The following is a 22,977-nucleotide window of genomic DNA, read 5'->3' on the forward strand; positions in this document are numbered from 1 at the left end:
CATATGTCCACCCAAAGACTTATATGCAAATGTTCATACAACATCATTCACAATAGCCAAAAACATAGAAACAATGTAAATGTCCATCAACTGGTGAATGGATAAACAAAATGTGGATAATTCACAGGATGGAATTCTATTTAGCAATAAAATGGAACAAAAATATTGACACCTGCTACAACAGATGAAACTCAAAAACTAGGCTCACAGTAGAAGTCAGACACAAAAGCCTTCTGTATGATCCCATCTATATGAAATTTCCAGAAAAGGCCAATATATAGAGAAATTAGATTACTGATTGCTTACACCTGGGGTTGAGAGTGAGGCGGGACTATAAGTGGGGTGAGATTTCTTTTGGCATAATGGAAATTTTCTAAAATTAAGTTGTGATAATTGCACAACTCTGTAAGTATACTAAAAATCATTGTATTGTACATTTAAATCAGTGAATTTTATGGTCTGTAAGTTTTGCCTAAATACAGCTGTTAATAGTGATTTTTTAAAAAAATACTGTGGTAGGTAAGCACAGGGAGTACAAGTATGGGTACAAGCCATGAACTACTGTGCTAGGGGGACAGACTCACACAAAATCAAAGAGACGTGGTTTATCAAACCAGAAAAACAGGGATGCACTGTGCATGAAAAATTTTTCCTTTTTAGGAGCAATTGAAATATTTGCCACTCAATTAAGCCATGCTGGAAGATATACTTGTGTTGCCAGGAATGCAGCTGGTTCTGCACATCGACATGTGAGCCTTTATGTCCAAGGTATGAAAGGTTATTTATTCATTAAAATTTTACTGTTGTACTTTTTTAAGTCATGTTTATTCTTGACAGGTGGTACCGTCCAGAGTCATAAACCACAGTAATATTTTGGGGATAGGAAAGCCTGATAGATGTTCTTCAATAGACTAAAGAAAACATACAGATGACAAACCACACAAAACAACCCCTAAATTATTTGTCTTCTTGAATTTTTATGATCTGTTTCTGATTTTAGTCTTTTCTATGGAGCTCTTCTAATGGAAACTGGCTATAGTAACAAGACTCAAAAAATGTGATATGGCCGCTATTTGCTTTTCCCTGGGACAATGAAATCACTAATATTTTGGAATTTTGAATTCAGGCATGTTTAACCTCATGGCTACTGTAGACATTTATGCTACTAACTAGAGCCTTTGCTTATTTCTGTTGATTGGTTCTTATAGAGCCTCCAATCATTCAGCCTCAGCCAAGTGAACTAGCCGTCATTCTAAACAATCCCATTTTATTACCATGTGAAGCAACAGGGACTCCCAGTCCTTTCATCACTTGGCAAAAGGAAGGTATCAATGTCATCACTTCAGGTACCGTTTCAATCAAGAAAATAATGGCAACTCAGTTTTATAATTCAGAAGTCGATATGATTTTTTAATGAAAATAAAAATTCTTCTCACTCTGCTTTTGTAACTATGATGTAGGTAGAAGCCATGCAATCCTTCCTCGTGGTGGCTTGCAGATCTCCAGAGCTGTCAGAGAGGATGCTGGTACTTACATGTGTGTGGCTCAGAATCCAGCTGGTACAGCCTTGGGCAAAATCAAGTTAAATGTCCAAGGTACCTAAATAATAAATCTCTATGCCTTCATTGCAAAGATGCTTATAATAGTGTATATCAGAATTCATATATCTAAAGTAATGATGCCGCCATAGTTCTTAATTAACATTCTTAGTTTATGTTATCCTATATGTTTTTCTATTAACCTTATGAAGGAAAAAATTTAGTGCTTGGGTGTTTTGGGGCATTATTTGTATAAGAAAACTGAAGCATCTCATGATATTTTGAATTTCTGTGAACCTCTATTTGGTACTTTCGTTGTAGCACATATTTAAGGTGATTTTTAAAACTATTCTCTCTGTAATACTACTTTGTATACATTACAAAATACTGGATTGTAATATCCACTTAAAAAACAAATCAAATTTTAAAAATTTTAAAGAATCATGAAACAAAAAAATAAATCATAATTGCAATTAAACCAGCTTGATGGAGAAAAATATTCTGAAGACAGTGGGGTGTTTTTCACATTTAACTTATATTTTCTTGATGTAATATTCATATCTTACATGCATTGTTTTTGTGGATCAAGACGTGACCTAGAGATGGGTTCCGAGCTGCTCAGTTTGCATTGCTGATTTGAATTTCCTTGTAGTGTGATTTTCTTATGGTGAATTAATAACTGTAGTAAAGCTCATTTACCTGCAGATTGTAAATCTAATTTATTTGTATTTTTCAACACTTCTTTAACAAGTGTTTATTGGGATAATAAGTAGAAATACGTTGACCATTATAGATATGATCCTTTCCTTATAGTGTGGAGAAGGAAAAAAATGAAACTACCAAATAAATGAAATTATGATAAATTCTGACATATGCTATGCAGAGGGAAAACAAAAGGCTGAGTTGGAGAATAATGGGAAAATGTGGGGACCACTTTACACTAGTGGTTAAAGTAGGCTTTAACCTACTGATGGGGGTACCATTGGAGCTGAGGGGGGTACCATTGGAGCTGAGACCTGAATGATGAGCTAGGATGAGCCATGTAAAGGTAGCAGAGTGTCCAAGGAAGAGCGGGCAGCCTGTGCAATGGCCCCAAGGCAGGAAAGGGTAAGAAAAGAAGCGTGCCAGTGTGGCTGACAGTAATGAACCTGGGAAGGCTGGCAAAATGTGAAGGAGGTCAGAAGAGAAAGTGGGACCAGTGCACGGAGTGCCCGAAGGACCAGAGGAGGGGTAAGATTTCCTTCTGTGTGCGATGTTGAAGCCTTTTAATGATTTAACCAAGACTCTTGTTTGGTTTTAGGAAGACCTCTTTTGCTGGTATGTAGATAATGATTTCGAGAAAGCACAAGTCTAGAGCTAGAAGAACTAGTAAAGTGCTCTAGGCATCATGTGACACAGTCTGGCTGGGAGTGCGAGTGGGTGTGTGAGTTGCAGGGGAAAATGAAAAAGAAGTGGTGGATTCAAGAACTCTTTGGAGATGTAATTGCCAGGATTGCTGATTAATCAGATTGGGAGGTTAGGAAAAGAGAAGAGTTAACGCTGTTTCCTGGGCTTTGGGCCTGAGCTAGTGATGGAGATAGTGCTGTGAGGGATGCAAGGGGAGGAACTGGTTTGGGAGGAAGGAAAGCGTGATTTCTGTTTAATCATGTTAGATGTGGGAAACTATTAGAAATCTAGCAGGGATGTCAAAAAGCGTTGAATATTTATGAATTCAGAACTCAAGGGAGAAGTATAGTCTAAGATATAAATTTGGAAGTAATCAGGGTATTTCAGTCTACAAGACTGGATGAGAATTTGGACCGAAAAGAGCTTAAGGACAAAGCCCCAGGACTCTGCATTGTTAAGAGGTCTGAGAAAAGAGAGAACACTGGAAAAGAATACAAAGGAGAGGGAAGAGATGACAGAGGAAAACTAGATGGAGGCTAGGAGAGGTCAGTGTTTCAAGAAGGGAGTAGACAGCTTTTTGAATGCAAGCGAGAGGTCAGTTAGGATGATGACCAAGAAATATTCATTGGTTTTGGCAACACTGAGGTCATAGAAAAGAAGTAGTGAGGGTTTTTTCCTTCACTAATTGATTAAAACTATTGATATGAAAAAAAGAAACACTTTTTTTCAAAAAAGAAAAAGAAACACTTTGAACAACTAACAGCATTTCAATATTCCAAAATGGGAAAATGTGGGGACCACTTTACACTAGTGGTTAAAGTAAGCTTTAACAACTACTTGGGGGGTGGGGGATACTATTGGAGCTGAGGCGGGTACCACTGGAGCTGAGACCTGAATGATGAGCTAGGGTGAGCCGTGTAAAAGTAGCAGAGTGTCCAAGGAAGAGAGGGCAGCCTGTGCAATGGCCACAAGGCAGGAAAGGGTAAGAAAAGCTCAGTAGAATATCCTTAGTGTAATCTATTGTAAACACTAGGAAGGGAAATCCTAATCATAAATCCTTCCACCATTTTCTGAAGAAGTGGAAAGAGTTCTATCTATATACCGTCAACCCTTGACCAACACGGTTTGAACCGTGCAGGTCCACTTATACGTGGATATTTTTTCAGTAGTAAATACTACATTACTGTACAATCCAAGGTTGGTTGAATCTGCAGGTGCAAAACCACAGATACAGAGGAGACAAGGATACAGAGGGCCAACTATAAGTTATATTCAGATTTTCGGTAGCACACAGGGTCGTCATCCCTAACCCCTGCGTTGTTCAAGGGTTAATTGTAATTCTTTTCCATATTCTACTTCTTTATTCCTTTATTCATTAATAAAAATACCTTGTTAAATATGGCCACTGTATATGAGATCATAAGCACTGTAGGAAATGAGTGAATAAAAGAATCTTTGAGCAGGTGAACAATTTCCAAACCTTGAAGGGGTCTATTTTGGAAGTTTTAAGTAGCTGATGAATCACAATACATGTATGTTAAAGAAAATACCTCTGTCAACACAGTCTAAGTTTTCTAGACATGAAATCCCTCACGAGTACATGTTTATATCCTTATTTAAAATTGATTATCATTTATATTTGTTAACTAGATAGAGAATAATTTTCTACAATGGGTTCAATGAATTTTCTTTTCCAATGCAAACAAGCTATAGCAATCCTTTGGTGATGATATGGTAAAGTCAGGGCTTTGTTTCTTGTCAATGTGACTTCACTTTGCTAGAGTGATACTGTAGTGTGTAAATGGTACATTCCTGCTTTTAAGATAACTTTCAAACCTTGTATCTTTTAGTTCCTCCAGTCATTAGCTCCCATCCTAAGGAATATATCATTGCTGTGGATAAGCCCATCATGCTACCCTGTGAGGCAGATGGCCTCCCACCACCTGACATTACGTGGCATAAAGATGGGCACGTAATTATGGAATCAATCCGCCAGCGCATCCTCAGCTCTGGAGCTCTGCAAATAGCATTTGCTCAGCCTGGTGACGCTGGCCAGTACACGTGCACAGCAGCTAACGTGGCCGGATCAAGCAGCACGAGCACCAAGCTCACTGTCCATGGTAGGTTGTTTAGCATAAATCATTTCAGTGTGCTACATTACCATGGCAAAGAAACAAAAACCACCAGGAAGAAAATACGATGAAAATCCAAACAATGTAGAACAGTAATCCAGAGTGGAGTGTGTGTGTGCATGTGGTATGTAGGAACACTTGCCCCTCAAATATGTTTTTGGTAGGCTATGTTTATTTGTGTGTGCACATATGTGTGTGAGAAAGAGAGATTTTATCACTAAAGCCAGGATAACTAATGTGTTGCCAATCCCCTCATATTGTGATTATTGGGATCTTTAATTTGGCTTATGAGGAGTCCATTTGTTTTGTTACTCTTCTGCTTTACTTTTCAAGTTGCAAGTCATCTTGGCTCAAAACTAATCACCATGTGACCTACATTATAAATGTAATGTGAATCTAATGAGAATTGGAGATCTATTTGATTCATTATTTTAAAGTATGTAGCAAAATATTTACAGGTATATTTGAATAATAGAAAAAATACCATATTTTCCTTTGCATTCAGACAACTAACAAAATATCTAAAGATCAGCAGTGAAATATTTTAGTTGTTATTTTGTTACTTTTTTTAATTGTATACTTTTAAGACTAAAGGTAGAATACCTATTAATATCAGTGGTAAGAAACAATAAGTGAATTAAACTGTTTCCAACTACTATTTTCAGAGGTAACTTTTGTTTTAATGATGAGTTTCTACTTTTTCCTTTTTAAAAAATTTGTGAAAGCTGTTTTTTATCTTTCAGGTGTATTTGAATTTTCTACAGTTTTATACCTGCTTTCAGTTAATATAATTGAACCTATTAATACACATTAGTCCTTTAGTTTCAAGTAAATAATATTCCTTCTTTCAAGTGTTTGTAGAAAATTTACAAAAATTGACCATATACTAAACAACAAAGAAATTGTTAATAATAATTTAAAAGTATAGGCCACAATTCCTGCCCACAACACAATAAAGCTAGAAATGTGTAATGAACTTTTAATGCCAAAATCCCAACCCCAGCCAAATTAAAAAATACCATTCTAGTCAACAAGTAGGTCAAAGAATATGGTTTTATTTTCAGATTATTTAGAAAATAATAAAAATAAGGACACCACATATCAAAATGTATGGTGTGTGGCCAAAACTATAATGAAATATAAAGTCACAACCTTAAAATTTTCATTTTGAAAAAGAATGAATTTAAGTAAATGTACTAATACTGCAACTTTGTAACCATTAGAAAAGTTGAAATATAAACCCCAAGGAAACCAGGATAAAGGGGATACTAAAAATAAAGCATACATTAATGAAAAATGAATATTTATGACATACCATTCAGCAAAATAGATTTTTGGCTTTTCCATATTATCTATTGTTTATGCATATAATCATTCACATAGTCTTTGTATATTTACTAATATAATCATAAAAAAATAATTTTTGCTGAAACCAATTGTTCTAAAAAATGTCATTAAGATTGATCCATTTCTCAGCAATGTATTTGAATAATTCCAAAATTTATTGTTTTGGGAGGGGAGTGTATTTTTACTTTTTTTTTTTCTTATTAGTCATCCATTTTATACACATCAGTGTATACATGTCAATCCCAATCTCCCAATTCATAACACCACCACCCCCACACCCCTGCGGCTTTCCCCCCTTGGTGTCCATATGTTTTTGCTCTACTTCTGTGTCTCAGTTTCTGCTCTGCAAACTGGTTCATCAGTACCATTTTCTAGGTTCCACATATATGCGTCAATATACGATATTTGTTTTTCTCTTTCTTACTTCATTCTGTATGACAGTCTCTAGATGCATCCATGTCTCTACAAATGACCCAATTTTGTTCCTTTTTATGGCTGAGTAATAGTCCATTGTATATATATACCACATCTTCTTTATCCATTCATCTGTTGATGGGCACTTAAGTTGCTTCCATGACCTGGCTATTGTAAATAGTGCTGCAGTGAACATTGGGGTGCATGTGTCTTTTTGAATTATGGTTTTCTCTGTGTATATGCCCAGTAGTGGGATTGCTGGGTCATACGGTAATTCTATTTTTAGTTCTTTAAGGAACCTCCATACTGTTCTCCATAGTGGCTGTATCAATTTACATTCCCACCAACAGTGCAAGAGGGTTCCCTTTTCTCCACACCCTCTCCAGCATTTGTTGTTTGTAGATTTTCTGATGATGCTCATTCTAACTGGTGTGAGGTGATCCCTCATTGTAGTTTTTTTTTTTTTTTTCAAAACAATTTATTGCATCATATTTGGTACCTTATGTTTGACAACAAAAAGGAAATTACATCTGTAACTGCAGGAAAAAGAAGCTGGTCTGTTATTGAAAAAAAAAAATCTTGGGCCCTTTAAAAATTACAAAGTCTTGGGCTTCCCTGAAACAACTGAGCAAGAAATATATTCTTAGAAATGTAGGGCTTCAAGTATTAGAAACCTGTGACACTGTGGAAAAATTCCAGAGGTATCTGAACTGCAGCACTTTTTTTTCTGCATGTCATGAACAAGGCCTGCTGAGGTTTTTAACTGTTAGTCTCTTGATCGGTCACAGAATGGTAGTCAGGAGTTCTGCTCTTTAACTCCAAGCCATGGCCTCATTGTAGTTTTAATTTGCATTTCTCTAGTAATTAGTGATGTTGAGCAGCTTTTCATGTGCTTCTTGGCCATCTGTATGTCTTCGGAGAAGTGTCTATTCAGGTCGTCTGCCCATTTTTGGATTGGGTTTTTTGTTTTTTTAATATTGAACTGCATAAGCTGTTTATATATTTTGGAGATTAATCCTTTGTCTGAAAATTCATTTACAAATATTTTTCCCATTCTGAGGGTTGTCTTTTCGTCTTGTTTATGGTTTCCGTTGCCGTGCAAAAGCTTTTAAGTTTCATTAGGTCCCATTTGTTTATTTTTGTTTTTATTTCCATTACTCTAGGAGGTGGATCAAAAAAGATCTTGCTGTGATTTATGTCAAAGAGTGTTCTTCCTATGTTTTCCTCTAAGAGTTTTATACTGCCCGGTGTTACAATTAAGTCTCTAATCCATTTTGAGTTTATTTTTGTGTATGGTGTTAAGGAGTGTTCTAATTTCATTCTTTTGCATGTAACTGTCCAGTTTTCCCAGCATCACTTATTGAAGGGACTGTCTCTTCTCCATTGTATCTCCTTGCCTCCTTTGGGATAGGTTAGTTGACCATAGGTGCGTGGGTTTATTTCTGGGCTTTCTATCCTGTTCCATTGATCTATATTTCTGTTTTTGTGCCAGTACCATACTGTCTTGATTACTGTAGCTTTGTAGTATAGTCTGAAATAAGGGAGTCTAAATCCTCAAGCTCCATTTTTTTCCCTCAGGACAGCTTTGGCTATTCGGGATCTTTTGTGTCTCCATACAAATGTTAAGATTTTTTGTTCTAGTTCTGTAAAAAATGCCATTGGTAATTTGATAGGGATTGCATTGAATCTGTAGATTGCTTTGGGTAATATAGTCATTTTCACAATATTGATTCTTCCAAAATCCAAGAACATGGTATATCTCTCCATCTGTTGGTATCATCTTTAATTTCTTTCATCAGTGTCTTATAGTTTTCTGCATACAGGTCTTTTGTCTGCCTAGGTAGGTTTATTCCTAGGTATTTTATTCTTTTTGTTGCAATAGTAAATGGGAGTGTTTCCTTAATTACTCTTTCAGATTTGTCATCATTAGTGAATAGGAATGCAATAGATTTCTGTGCATTAATTTTGTATCCTGCAAGTTTACCAAATTCATTGATTAGCTCTAGTAGATTTCTGGTGGCATCTTTAGGATTCTCTATGTATAGTATTATGTCATCTGCAAACAGTGACAGTTTTACTTCTTTTCCAATTTGTATTACTTTTATTTCTTTTTCTTCTCTGATTGCTGTGGCTATCCAAAACTATGTTGAATAAAAGTGGTGAGAGTGGACATCCTTGTCTTTTTCCTGATCTTAGATAAAATGTTTTCAGTTTATCACCATTGAGAATGATGTTTGCTTTGGGTTTGTCATATATGGCCTTTATTATGTTGAAGTAGGTTCCCTCTATGCCCACTTTCTTGAGAGTTTTTATCATAAATGGGTGTTGAATTTTATCAAAAGCTTTTTCTGCATCTATTGAGATGATCATATGGTTTTTCTTCTTCAATTTGTTAATATGGTGTATCACATTGATTGATTTGCATATATTGAAGAATCCCTGCATCTCTTGGATAATCTCACTTGATCATGGTGTATGATCCTTTTAATGTGTTGTTGGATTCTGTTTGCTAGTATTTTGTTGAGGATTTTTGCATCTATATTCATCAGTGATATTAGTCTGTAAAATTCTTTTTTTGTAGTATCTTTGTCTAGTTTTGGTATCAGGGTGAATGTGGCCTCATAGAATGAGTTTGGGAGTGTTCCTTCCTCTGCAATTTTTTGGAAGAGTTTGAGAAGGATGGGTGTTAGCTCTTCTCTAAATGTTTGACAGAATTCACCTGTGAAGCCATCTGGTCCTTGACTTTTGTTTGTTGGAAGATTTTTAATCACAGTTTCTATTTCATTACTTGTGATTGGTCTGTTCATATTTTCTAATTCTTCCTGGTTCAGTCTTGGAAGGTTATACCTTTCTTAGAATTTGTCCATTTCTTCCAGGTTGTCTATTTTATTGTCATAGAGTTGCTTGTAGTAGTCTCTTAGGATGCTTTGTATTTCTGCGGTGTCTGTTGTAACTTCTCCTTTTTCGTTTCTAATTTTATTGATTTGAGTCCTCTCCCTCTTTTTCTTGATGAGTCTGGCTAATAGCTTATCAATTTTGTTTATCTTCTCAAAGAACCAGCTTTTAGTTTTATTGATCTTTGCTATTGTTTTCTTTGTTTCTATTTCATTTATTTCTGCTCTGATCTTGATGATTTCTTTCCTTCTGCTAACTTTGGGTTTTGTTTGTTCTTCTTTCTCTAGTCCCTTTAGGTGTAAGGTTAGATTATTTATTTGAGATGTTTCTTGTTTCTTGAGGTAGGCTTGTATAGCTATAAACTTCCCTCTTAGAACTGCTTTTGCTGCATCCCACAGGTTTTGGATCATCGTGCTTTCACTGTCATTTGTCTCTAGGTATTTTTTGATTTCCTCGTTGATTTCTTCAGTGATCTCATGGTTACTTAGTAGCGTATTTTTAGCCTCCATGTGTTTGTGTTTTTTACGTTTTTTTCCCTGTAATTGATTTCTAATCTCATAGCGTTGTGGTCAGAAAAGATGCTTGATACGATTTCAGTTTTCTTAAATTTACTGAGGCTTTATTTGTGACCCAAGATGTGATCTATCCTGGAGAATATTCCATGCGCACTTGAGAAGAAAGTGTAATCTACTGTTTTTGGATGGAAAGTCCTATGAATATCAATTAAATCTATCTGGTCTATTGTGTCATTTAAAGCTTGTGTTTCCTTATTAATTTTCTGTTTGGATGATCTGTCCATTGGTGTAAATGAGGTGTTAAAGCCCCCCACTATTATTGTGTTACTGTTGATTTCCTCTTTTAGAGCTGTTTGCAGTTGCCTTATGTATTGAGGTGCTCCTATGTTGGGTGTATATATATTTATAATTGTTATATCTTCTTCTTGGATTGATCCCTTGATCATTACATAGTGTCCTTCCTTCTCTCTTGTAATGTTCTTTATTTTAAAGTCTATTTTATCTGATATGAGTATTGCTACTCCAGCTTTCTTTTCATTTCCAGTTGCATGGAATATCTTTTTCCATCCCCTCACTTTCAGTCTGTATATGTCCCTAGGTTGAAGTGGGTCTCTTGTAGACAGCATATATATGGGTCTTGTTTTTGTATCCATTCAGCAAGCCTGTGTCTTTTGGTTGGAGCATTTAATCCATTCACATTTAAGGAAATTATCAATATGTATGTTCCTATTACTATTATCTTAATTGTTTTCCATTTGGTTTTGTAGGTCCTTTTCTTCTCTTGTGTTTCCCACTGAGAGAAGTTCCTTTAGCATTTGTTGTAGAGCTGGTTTGGTGGTGCTGAATTCTCTTAGCTCTTGCTTGTCTGTAAAGCTTTTGATTTCTCCATCAAATCTGAATGAGATCCTTGCCGGGTAGAGTAATCTTGGTTCTGGTTCTTCCCTTTCATCACTGTAAGTATATCATGCCACTCCCTTCCGGCTTGTAGAGTTTCTCCTGAGAAATCAGCTGTTAACCTTATGGGAGTTCCCTTGTATGTTATTTGTCATTTTTCCCTTGCTGCTTTCAATAATTCTTCTTTGTCTTTAATTTTTGCCAATTTGATTACTATGTGTCTCAGCATGTTTCTCCTTGGGTTTATCCTATATGGCACTCTCTGCACTTCCTGGGCTTGGGTGGCTATTTCCTTTCCCATGTTAGGGAAGTTTTCAACTATAATCTCTTCAAATATTTTCTCGGGTCCTTTCTCTCTCTCTTCTCCTTTTGGGACCCCTATAATGTGAATGTTTTGCGTTTCATGTTGTCCCAGAGGTTCCTTAGGCTGTCTTCATTTCTTTTCGTTCTTTTTTCTATAGTCTGTTCCGCAGCAGTGAATTCCACCATTCTGCCTTCCAGGTCACTTATCCGTTCTTCTGCCTCAGTTATTCTGCTATCGATTCCTTCTAGTGTAGTTTTCATTTCAGTTATTGTATTGTTCATCTCTGTTTGTTTGTTCTTTAATTCTTCTAGGTCTTTGTTAAACATTTCTTGCATCTTCTCGATCTTTGCCTCCATTGTTTCTCCGAGGTCCTGGATCATCTTCACTATCATTATTCTGAATTCTTTTTCTGAAAGGTTGCCTATCTCCACTTCATTTGGTTGTTTTTCTGGGGTTTTATCTTGTTCCTTCATCTGGTGTATAGCCCTCTGCCTTTTCATCTTGTCTATCTTTCTGTGAGTGTGGTTTTTGTTCCACAGGCTGCAGGATTGTAGTTCTTCTTGCTTCTGCTGTCTGCCCTCTGGTGGATGAGGCTATCTAAGAGGCTTGTGGAAGTTTCCTGATGGGGGGGACTGGTGGTGGGTAGAGCTCAATAAAACTTTAATCTGTTTGTCTGCTGATGAGTGAGGCTGGGTTCCCTCCCTGTTGGTTGTTTGGTCTGTGATGACCCAACACTGGAGCCTTACCGGGCTCTTTGGTGGGGCTAATGGCGGACTCTGGCAGGGCTTACGCCAAGGAGTACTTCCCAGAACTTCTGCTGCCAGTGTCCTTGTCCCTTGGTGAGCCACAGCTGCCCCCCACCTCTGCAGGAGACCCTCCAACACTAGCAGGTAGGTCTGGTTCAGTTTCCTATGGGGTCACTGCTCCTTCCCCTGGATCCCGATGCACACACTACTTTGTGTGTGCCCTCCAAGAGTGGAGTCTCTGTTTCCCCCTGTCCTGTCGAAGTCCTGCAATCAAATCTCGCTAGCCTTCACAGTCTGATTCTCTGGGAATTCCTCCTCCCGTTGCCAGACCCCCAGGTTGGGAAGCCTGACATGGGACTCAGAACCTTCACTCCAGTGGGTGGACTTCTGTGGTAAAGTTGTTCTCCAGTTTGTGAGTCACCCACCCAGTGGTTATGGCATTTGATTTTATTGTGATAGCACCCTGCCTGCCATCTCATTGCGGCTTCTCCTTTGTCTTTGCATGTGGGGTATCTTTTTTGGTGAGTTCCAGTGTCTTCCTGTCGATGATTGTTTAGCAGTTAGTTGTGATTCTGGTGTTCTCGCAAGAGGGAGTGAGAGCATGTCCTTCTACTCCACCATCTTGAACCAATCTCTATTTTTACTTTTTGAGCCAAGTATTCTTAATATTTTTTAAGCCTTTCTTTTAGAAGTGAATATCTTAGTTCCAAGTTCACTAAAGTATTTCTTAGTACCCTGAAATAGTCAATTGACCTTTCTATATTGCCTAAATTCCATTTCAAAAAAATTTGAGGCAACGGCAGTATTTGCACAGAATTATGAAATCACTGTAAAAATTTCTCTGTGACAGTATAAAAACTGAATTAAATGTCTTCACCGGTTTTACTTGCATTTGTTGTAACACATGTGAAATACTGCAATAAATATTTTTTTCTTTAGCACTTTGTGATATTTAATATGGGGTGAGTATTTTACAGTGTTTTTTACTAGGGACTTTTATTAGTCTATCCTCACAATATCTCTGTGATACAAATCTAGCAATTCTACAACTATAGAAGCATTTTTTGGTTTTAGTTGCTCTTGTTTATTTTACTTCAGTGCAATAAGCAAAAGAAACTCAAGTAAGGAAAAGTCAGGAAGTCAAATAAAATCTAAATATTTCTCACCAGTTCTATGTCATTTTTTCAGAAATTGATATTCAGCAAGTACAGATGCATTAGAATTCTTGCTAGCATCAAAAATATGGATTGCTTTCATAGTAACAAACAAGTAAATGGCTTGATAAATTTTGTTAGTATTTCTAGCAAGTTACCCTCAAGAAAGTCTATTGTGTGTTAATTTTCAGTGTGAATAAAGATATTATTGAACTCAACATCCTGAATACCTATCATTTTTAAACTCTTCATAGTACCACCTAGAATTCAAAGTACAGAAGTACATTACACGGTCAATGAGAATTCACAAGCCGTTCTTCCATGCGTGGCTGATGGAATCCCCACACCAGCAATTAACTGGAAAAAAGACAATGTTCTTTTGGCTAACTTGTTAGGAAAACACACTGTCGAACCCTATGGGGAGCTCATTCTGGAAAATGTTGTGGTAAGTTTAATAGACACGAATAGATACATTAAGCCAGATTATTAATTCACCTTTTTACATTTAGTGACTTAGCTCAGAAATGTATTTTTTAATAATGAAAGGAAAGAAGGTACTCTTATAAATTCAGGTCAAAAAATTAATTTTACACATATTTCATTTTATGTCCCCGAGAACAGTATTTAGCAGATTGTGAGAACTCATAAGTGGCCTCCTTCTAAAATTATTTTATTTTTGTGGAAATCTGTGTTTATCAAGAAAAATTCTAAGCCTCTGTTATATTCCATGTTTGTAACAATGCATGAGGATGGTTAGAAGAATAGAGATGTAAGAATGTCTGATGTATTATTAAGCAAATACAAAAAGCAGACTTTTTGCTCTTTTCAGGTTTTTAAATAACTCTTAGTCTTAGGGATCAGGGCAAGCTGGGGTTTTTGAATATTCTTAGGTGGTACTTCGCCAGTTTGCAAAATTGTAGCTATGGGAAGCATCTTAGTTTTTCAGTATGAGCCCACTTGAAGAGGAATCTGTATCTATGTATACCACATGACTTTTAAAAAAATTATCACATAGTTTGAGAGTATCAACACTTGGTACTAAATATTAAACATGATTAAAATGTGAATCATATTCAGAGCTTTTGTGCCTATCTTATTCCTTTTCATTACCCTTCAAAGTGCCTAAATTTCATTACAAAGTCTTCATAGAATTAAATTTGAACAAATTAAAATGATAAAATTGATCACATTCACTTCACAGTATAATTTCAGCCTTTAGCCAGACTCCTGGAATTACCAGATAAATAGCTCTAGTGATAGGCTAACTCTGTCTCATGTGCTAGTAGAAATTGTATTTATTCAAATCTAAGTTTCCATCAATTGTAAGATGCACCAATATTTTATGTGCCACTAAGAAAAAAATATATAGTCAAGTAAACTAGAGAAGATCATCAATTTTTAAGTTGTATCCCAAATTCAGAGATATTAAAAGTTAAAACTATGAATTTTAGAATTGATAAAATAAGGATACATTTGTTTGCTTGTTTGTTTAAGCTGGTAAACATCTCTGGTAGGGATTACTCCCAGGTTCAAGAATGTTGAATTAGGCCCCTTAATCACTCTTAGACCTGAAGAAATTAAATAAGAAAAGTTTAGACTTTTAGTGAGATAGTGACTCAGATACATTAAGAAATATATCAACAATAAGGTAGCTTATAAAAACTAGATGAAGGACACAAATGATAAGAAGTCTATTTGTCAATAATATGTACAATCCAGATTTTCAAAAGCTTTACTTCCATAAAATCCTTGATTTTAAACTTAAGTTGTTATAACCTGGGAATTTTAAGAATAACTAAGTGGTGTCAGAGTGGGGAGACCTTTCCATGGAAAATGATTTATTCCTGTTTGCCCTTAAAAAAATTAGTATACAACCAACCAAATTTAGATTATATCTATAATGAGTAATTACAATCTTTATGCTGCATTTCCAATCAGTTTTTTGATGCTTCAATGCAAAAATATATATATATATTCTTAAACTTTTTAAAAAGAAGAAAAAGTCTGTAATATGAACCTTAACGCAGTCAGAAGCATTCAGTCATTAATTCAAGAAATATTTATTGAGTACCTTCTCTGTGATCAACACTGATTTTAGGCACTGGGAATAGATACATCAGGGAACAAAAGAATCAAAGATCCTTGCGCTCGTGGAGTTTATTTCTAGAGGAGGGAGATAGAAAATAACAAATAAAAATAAACAATGTATTGTTTCATACCAGTTGCCAAAAGAAAACAACTGGTATGAAAAATAAAAGAAGAGCAGGGTAAAGGGGATCAGAATTTGGAGGAGTACAGGTTACATTTTTAAATAGCATAGTCAGAGTAAATGTCCTTTGGGAAGGAGACATTTTGAGCAAAATTTGAAGGAAGTGAGTTAGCTAAGCAAATATCTGGAAGAGGAGCATCCCAGGCAGAGAAAACTGGGATGCTCCTCCCCCAGATTTGGGGGGCAAAGAAATTAAGGTGGGTGCAAAGAACGCAAGAATGTAAGGTAGGAACGTGTCTGATGTATTTGAGAAACAGGAGGCCAGTGAAAGCAAAGAAGAAAAAGAATGAAAAGAGGGAGAAAGAAGTCAGAGAAAAATGAAGGCCAGATACATGTAGTGTCTTGTAGGTCATAACAATTTTGCATTTTACTCTGAGTAAAATCAGAATCCATTACAGGTTGTGAGCAGGGGAACAATGTTGTCTGCCTTATGTTTTTGCAATATTGCATTGGCTCCTCATTCCCCCTTCCCCCTGCTCCTCTTTCTCCTCCTCCTATTCCATGAGAATATATGGTAGGGAGGCAAGGGTAGAAACAGAAAAGGCCAGTTGGGAAGATGGTCTGGAGGCAGAGGAGAGATTATAGGACTCAAAGCTGAACATTAGGTCAATCCACATCTCTGACCCAATTTCATTCCTTTTTATGGCTGAGTAATATTCCGTTGTATATATGTACCACATCTTCTTTATCCAGATACTATGTGTAAAATGGACAACTGATGGGAACATGCTGTACAGCACAGGGAACTCACCTAGTGCACTGTGGTAACCTCAATGGGAGGGAAGTCCAAAAGGGAGGGGATATCTGTATGCATATGGCGGATTCACTTTGTTGTGCAGTTGAGGCTAATACAGAATTGTAAAGCAACCATACTCCAATAAAAAGTAATTTTAAAAAGCTGAACATTAGCAGAGAAGGGGTGAGAAGTGATTGGATTTTGCACATACTTTGAAGCTAGGATTTCCTAGCTAGATTGCAAGTAGAGTCTGAAAAAGAAAAGAATAAAGGATAACTCAAATGTCTGAGAACAAAGGCATGAACAACTGGAAGAACAAAGTAACCATCAACTGAGATGGTGTGAAGGCTGCAGATAGAACAGGAAGGGGAAATGGGGAGTTCAGTTTTGGACATGAGTTTGAGATGTCTTTTAGACATCTAAGCAGAGAGTTGGAATGAAAAGTTCAATGTAGTTGGAATTTGGAAGAAAGATCTGGGCTGGAGATCCTGGTACTCATCAATAGATAGATGATATTTAAAGCCATAAGACTGGATGAGATCACCAAAGAGGTGAGTGCAGATACAGAAGAAAAGAGGACTAAGACTGAGCGCTTTCACATACCAACATAAAGACATTAATGTGGAGGGGAAGCCAGCAAAAGGAGATGGAAAAGGAGCAACCAGTGAAGTAGGAAGGAAACTAGGGGAATGGGGTATCCTGGAAGCCAAGTGGAGACATGGTTTTAAAACGAAGGAAGCCAGAATTGTGTCAAATACTGCCAATACATCTAATAAAGTGAGTGCCAAGAGCTGGATTTAGCAAGTGAAATTTTGGAACTGCAGGTGTTATTGCCCTTACTCTTGCCATTTCCTTTGATAGTTTTGGTGGACTTTGGTGCCACATTACCCAGAGAGCCAACTATGCTGTCAAGATTCTAACAGCCTTTGGGACTATTTGCTCTGTATTTGTACATTGCAGTACAGCAGTTGATGTTTAATAAACTTTATAATCTGAAGTTTTCTGAGATCTTATTATAAATTCTATAGTTCTATAAGGTATGGGCTTTTGTTTAAATTCTTATACATTTTAAATTATGTTATTTAAAAGCTAGCCAGATGGTTCAGACTACAAGATGGAAATTTAAACTGGCTTTAAAGAAGAGTGCTCCTTTGGGGACCAAGCTATGCAATTTTATGTATTATATGTAGTATAATGTAAGATTATGTAATTTTAAACCCTATGATTTTTCTTTCTTTAAGCCAGAGGATTCTGGCACCTATACCTGCATTGCTAAGAATGCTGCAGGCGAAGACACACACACCGTCAGCCTGACTGTGCATGTCCTCCCCACTTTTACTGAACTTCCTGGAGATGTGTCATTAAATAAAGGAGAACAGCTACGATTAAACTGTAAAGCAACTGGTATTCCATTGCCCAAGTTAACATGGACCTTCAATAACAATATTATCCCAGGTTGGTAATTTAATTCTTAAGAAGTGAATAGTACAACCATAGAGAACTCAAAACCAATCTCCTTTTTTGTTTTAAAGCCCAGGAGCCCTCACCCTTGGGAGGACAAGTGTCTCTATTTGTTAGACTTTATGACCAGCATAAAGATATTGTCTGTAAAGAGAAATTGTTGCATCCCAAAATTGAGTTCTGAAGTACTGCATTTACAAATGCCTTGCTGGAAAATTAGTAATAAGCTTGAGTTTTCTCTGCTATAAAGATTTATGTTAATCACTAGAATTCACCAACTGTATCACCTTAACAATAATAGTATACCTTACTAAGGAAAAATAAACTCTAAAAAACTTAATCAGTACTCTTTTCTAAGGTGTAGTACTAACTTAGCTATTTAAATTTTTAAAGCTTAATTTTCCACATAATATTCAGCAGTATGAAACTTTAAAAGATAATTTGAATGAGAGAGAACATGCAAGGTAAACATACTTAACATAATTAGATATTGGCTGGTCTAATCAAAACCTTATTTAGTATTGATTATTTTAGGATTAGCATGTTTATCTTATACTCTATTCCAAGTATTGTAAATACCTTTGTAAATACTTATATCATCATCACTTATGGAGAAGTTCAAATTATTACAAATTTAATCTTGTTGTCATTATTTATCACCTAACTAGCGTATATTTTCATGATTTCCCCTCTGAGCTGCCAGGTCAGTTGAATTATATTTTGATGTAAATTGTTTTGGAGGAAAAGTGGTGTGAGAGAAATGAAATGGAAAATGTCATATTTCTGAAAGATTTTTTGAAACCCAGAGAGACTGTGAGCCAGCTTTAGGCAACCGTTTGAGATGAAAGGTGTACTTCAAATCGAAAATTAATTTTAAAAGATGTTTGTTTTCATTCTCTTCTCCTGTTCCTTCTGCTGTTTTTCATTCTTCAAACAAGTGTCTAGAGACACAGCAAATAGCTCAGGAAGAAATCCCTGGAAAAGGCTCTCTCCTCCAATGTCATAATGAGATCTCTTTGGTTCAATTACTGACCAATTCATAAATCTAACCTGCAAAATATTGAGCTGTAGTGATTATTTTCCTAGGTTACTGAGAGGCATTTATGTTGCTTTCTACCTTGTTTCCTTCAGCCCACTTTGACAGTGTAAATGGACACAGTGAACTTGTTATTGAAAGGATGTCAAAAGAAGATTCGGGTACTTATGTGTGCACTGCAGAGAACAGCGTTGGTTTTGTGAAGGCAATTGGATTTGTTTATGTGAAAGGTAGATAAAAGTGTTCTATTTTTAATTTGTAATTTATTTATGATGAATGGTTTGTGTTTTGTCTCCTTATTGTATAATAATACAATATAACTTCAGTTTATTAATCCATTTAGTCTTATTTCACAGTTATGCAAATTCATGACGTAAAAAAAATTATGAACATTCAACTCAAAAGTAGGTAAGCAGTATGTAAAGAGATCATTTGGCACAAAATGGAATCATCCACTTAGGTTATTGAAATGGACAAAATTATCTCATTGATTAGCATGAGCAATTAATTCTGGAAGATTCATGGGGCTCCAAAGTGGCTTTTCCCCTCTTCACTAAATTATCTTTTAAATAGATCAAAATCACAAAGAAATTATTGGAGCTTCCTTTTTCTTATACTCATCTTTTGTTATTTCCCCAGAACCTCCAGTCTTCAAAGGTGATTACCCTTCTAACTGGATTGAACCACTTGGTGGTAATGCAATCCTGAATTGTGAGGTGAAAGGTGATCCCGCCCCAACTATCCAGTGGAGCAGAAGAGGGATGGATATTGAAATTAGCCACAGAATTCGGCAACTTGGAAACGGCTCCCTGGCCATTTATGGCACTATAGTAAGTCACACTGGAATTGTCAGTATGCACTTTAACTGTCACAATCAATGCCTCTCTACAGGTGCCATGGATGGGAAAAGTTTCTCATGCATTCCTATTTTAATCATAAAATCTGAATCAATGGGTTCTTTTAAAAAACTGAAACAATGGTTCAAATTGATGATTTTTAGCCCTTCAAAGAAGTACAAGCAATAAAATAATTTTGCTGCTTGGTTCTCCATCATTGACCTATTGTTCAACATCAGTAGATAACTTCCTCAAATCTGTTTTAGAATGCGGAAATTGAAGAATTACAACATTGTAAATTACAAATAAATGTTAGATTTCATCACCAAGTCGATACCTATATTAGGCTTTCCAAAAGCTTCAGTAATTCAGACAGTGATTAGTACTTTAAGTTATTCTAATTTGGGGATCAAGTGAATGAGATATTTTATCTGAAAAATTCTTAACTAGACTAAATGAGGGTAATTTGTTAACCTACTGTTGAATTAATTAATTAGTATATACTATCCTATCACCTGCTCCAATGGGCCACTCTCAGTCTTTTCTTCTCCTTGGCTTTATTTCAACCTTAGATGATATTGATTGTCCCTTCAATTTTGAGATGATTTCTACCTCTAGCTACACTAATGAGTCTCAGGCTTCTTCATTACTGCTTTACCCTCCTTTTCCTCTACACAAACATTACTACTTCTGAAGTCCTTGGTACTTCTCCTAATATCAATATTAATACTAATACTAATTATTTTCCACCATACAATTTCAGATTCCTAACCCTGTACCTTCAACCCTGAAACTCTTTCAAGTTCCATTTACAGTTTCCTACTAGAAATCTCTATTTGGATAATGCATTGATACCCCGATTAAACATCTAAATCAACATCTGTCTCTCTCCTCCCACCCTCCTCCACTTCCTTCAATTCAGTTCCCCTTAACTGACTTACTCTTTCTATTAACAACACCAGAATTCTTCTGTTCACAAGACCTTAGCAAAATCTGTCTCTAATTAGTCATCAAATCTAAACTCATGTGGTCCTTATTTTCTATACCATATACGTATAAATTTGTGACTTACATTCTGTGATTTGTCATCATTAGTAAATTAGTTTCTCACTTTCTTTCCTACATTTCAAGCCTTCTAAATGGAGGCTAAGCTTAATGGTTTTTTTTTAATAACCCCCATAAGAAAGAACTAGATATTCGTTGATTTGTTCTGATTATTTAATGCTTTTTAAGATATCTATAAGAATAGTGTTGGCATTTTTCTTTAATAAGATAATTTTGGATAAGTGATCGTAAAAAATGTGATTTTCTGCTTAGGTTTCCTGCCAGTTATCATTCCCTGAGAGCAATGATAGGTTGTTCAGAAAAAATTTAAGCTAGGAATTTCTTTCTCTTCTTTTCTTTAAAAAAAAAATCTATTTATGTGGTTAAATATATGTAAGTTTTTCTATTTCCACTGAAATACCATCTCAAAAAAAAATTGCATATAAACAAGCATCAGGGTAATAAAAAGTGATTTGCGCTGTTCTATAGGCTCATATTTTTCTAAAACACTGCTTATTTCCGTAGAACGAAGATGCCGGTGACTATAAATGTGTAGCTACCAATGAAGCTGGGGTGGTGGAGCGCAGCATGAGTCTGACTCTGCAGAGTAAGCTGCTTAATCAAACTCTAATTAAACACTTGTTTTAAGAAATGTCCATTTAGTTGTTCGTTTAACTTTCTAGCAAGTACATTAATGGTAGCTTTCAGAGTCTGTCTAACTTACTTTTCTGCTGCTGATGGAGCAGCTGTTACCAAGCATAAGACTGATATAATTTTGCAATATATTTTATCTAACACATGCAGCTCACGCTTGCAGTTGCTTGGTAGCAGAGCTTTTTGTGTTGTTTGCAATATATTCAATCGAGTACCCTTCGTATAGCTCCTCACAGTTGTTGTGATGAACTTACAAAGATATTTTCTGGCACTTTAAAAATAAGTGTTGAAAATAAAGACTAATGTAAATGAAGTCACTCAAGAGTGCTCCAGCTCGATTGCTGTCAATCTGCCGTGAAATAACTATGTGTTCTGGGCAGGATTATCATGCTCATGATGAAATCCCTCAGTATAAACCACTGGAAGACAGGTTTTCATAATTAGAAAAACATGAAAGACTCCAGTGTCTCCCTGGACAGTCCCCAGGACCACTTCAGGGGCTGACCCGAGAACAGTGTCATTAGGTTGAGAATTTAAGGAAATCAGCTTATTTTGTGAATAGCCTCAATAATTAATGGGATGAATTTATTTACATTTTCTTTATTCACTATTGAGAGATGCTGTAGACTAGCATTTACTAACAGCTGTTTGCCAAACTACTGTTCTCTAAAACTTCAACACTGAATAGATATTTAACAGATATTTAAGACAGTGGTTCCCCCCCACCAGCTTTATTGAGGTATAATTGACAAAACTACGTATATTTAAAGGACGCAGATGTAGAGAATGGACTTGAGGACACGGGGAGCGGGAAGGGTAAGCTGGGACGAAGTGAGAGAGTGGCATGGACTTATATATACTACCAAACGTAAAATAGATAGATGATAGCTAGTGGGAAGCAGCCGCATAGCACAGGGAGATCAGCTCGGTGCTTTGTGACCACCTAGAGGGGTGGGATAGGGAGGGTGGGAGGGAGGGAGACGCAAGAGGGAAGAGATATGGGAACATATGTATATGTATAACTGATTCACTTTGTTATAAAGCAGAAACTAACACACCATTGTAAAGCAATTATACTCCAATAAAGATGTTGAAAAAAAAAACTACGTATATTTAAAGTGTACAGTGATGATTTGATATACATGTACATTATAAGATGATTACCACAATCAAGTTAATTAACACATTCGTCACCTCACACAGTCATTGTTTTTGGTTTGTTTTTTTGTGGGTTTTTTGGTGAGAATATTTAAGATCCATTCACTTAGCAAATTTCAAGTATTTCAGTATGGTACTACTAACTGTAGTCACCATGCTGTATATTAGATCCTCAGAATTTATTCGTCTTATAATCGAAAGTTTGTATGTTTTGACCAGTATCTCCCCATATCCCCCACCCTTCAGCCCCTATTCTCTGTTTTTGAGTTTGACTTTTTTTTTTTTTTTTTTTTTTTTTAAGATTCTACATGTAAGTGATTTACCACACATGATTTGTCTCTTTTTTGTCTGGCTTATTTCACTTAACATAATGCTGTCCAGGTCCATCCATGTTGTCACAAACGGCAGGATTCTCTTCTTTTCATGGCTGAATAATATTCGTGTGTGTCTGTGTGTGT

At 36.0% G+C, this 22,977-nt stretch overlaps 1 protein-coding gene across 1 annotated transcript in view; it reads left to right on the forward strand.

Annotated features, from left to right (window-relative positions):
• HMCN1 (hemicentin 1) overlaps positions 1-22,977 on the forward strand; it is a 518,244-nt gene that overhangs the window by 422,251 nt on the left and 73,016 nt on the right. Inside the window, exons 78-86 of the mRNA XM_059937996.1 lie at positions 661-768; positions 1,209-1,346; positions 1,461-1,595; positions 4,775-5,044; positions 13,580-13,770; positions 17,572-17,785; positions 18,923-19,057; positions 19,467-19,657; positions 21,233-21,314. Of these exons, the coding sequence (XP_059793979.1) occupies positions 661-768; positions 1,209-1,346; positions 1,461-1,595; positions 4,775-5,044; positions 13,580-13,770; positions 17,572-17,785; positions 18,923-19,057; positions 19,467-19,657; positions 21,233-21,314 (1,464 nt within the window). The remainder of the gene's footprint in view (positions 1-660; positions 769-1,208; positions 1,347-1,460; positions 1,596-4,774; positions 5,045-13,579; positions 13,771-17,571; positions 17,786-18,922; positions 19,058-19,466; positions 19,658-21,232; positions 21,315-22,977) is intronic.

This window comes from Balaenoptera ricei, chromosome 1, assembly GCF_028023285.1.
Source record: "Balaenoptera ricei isolate mBalRic1 chromosome 1, mBalRic1.hap2, whole genome shotgun sequence".
NCBI classification, from domain to species: domain Eukaryota; kingdom Metazoa; phylum Chordata; class Mammalia; order Artiodactyla; family Balaenopteridae; genus Balaenoptera; species Balaenoptera ricei.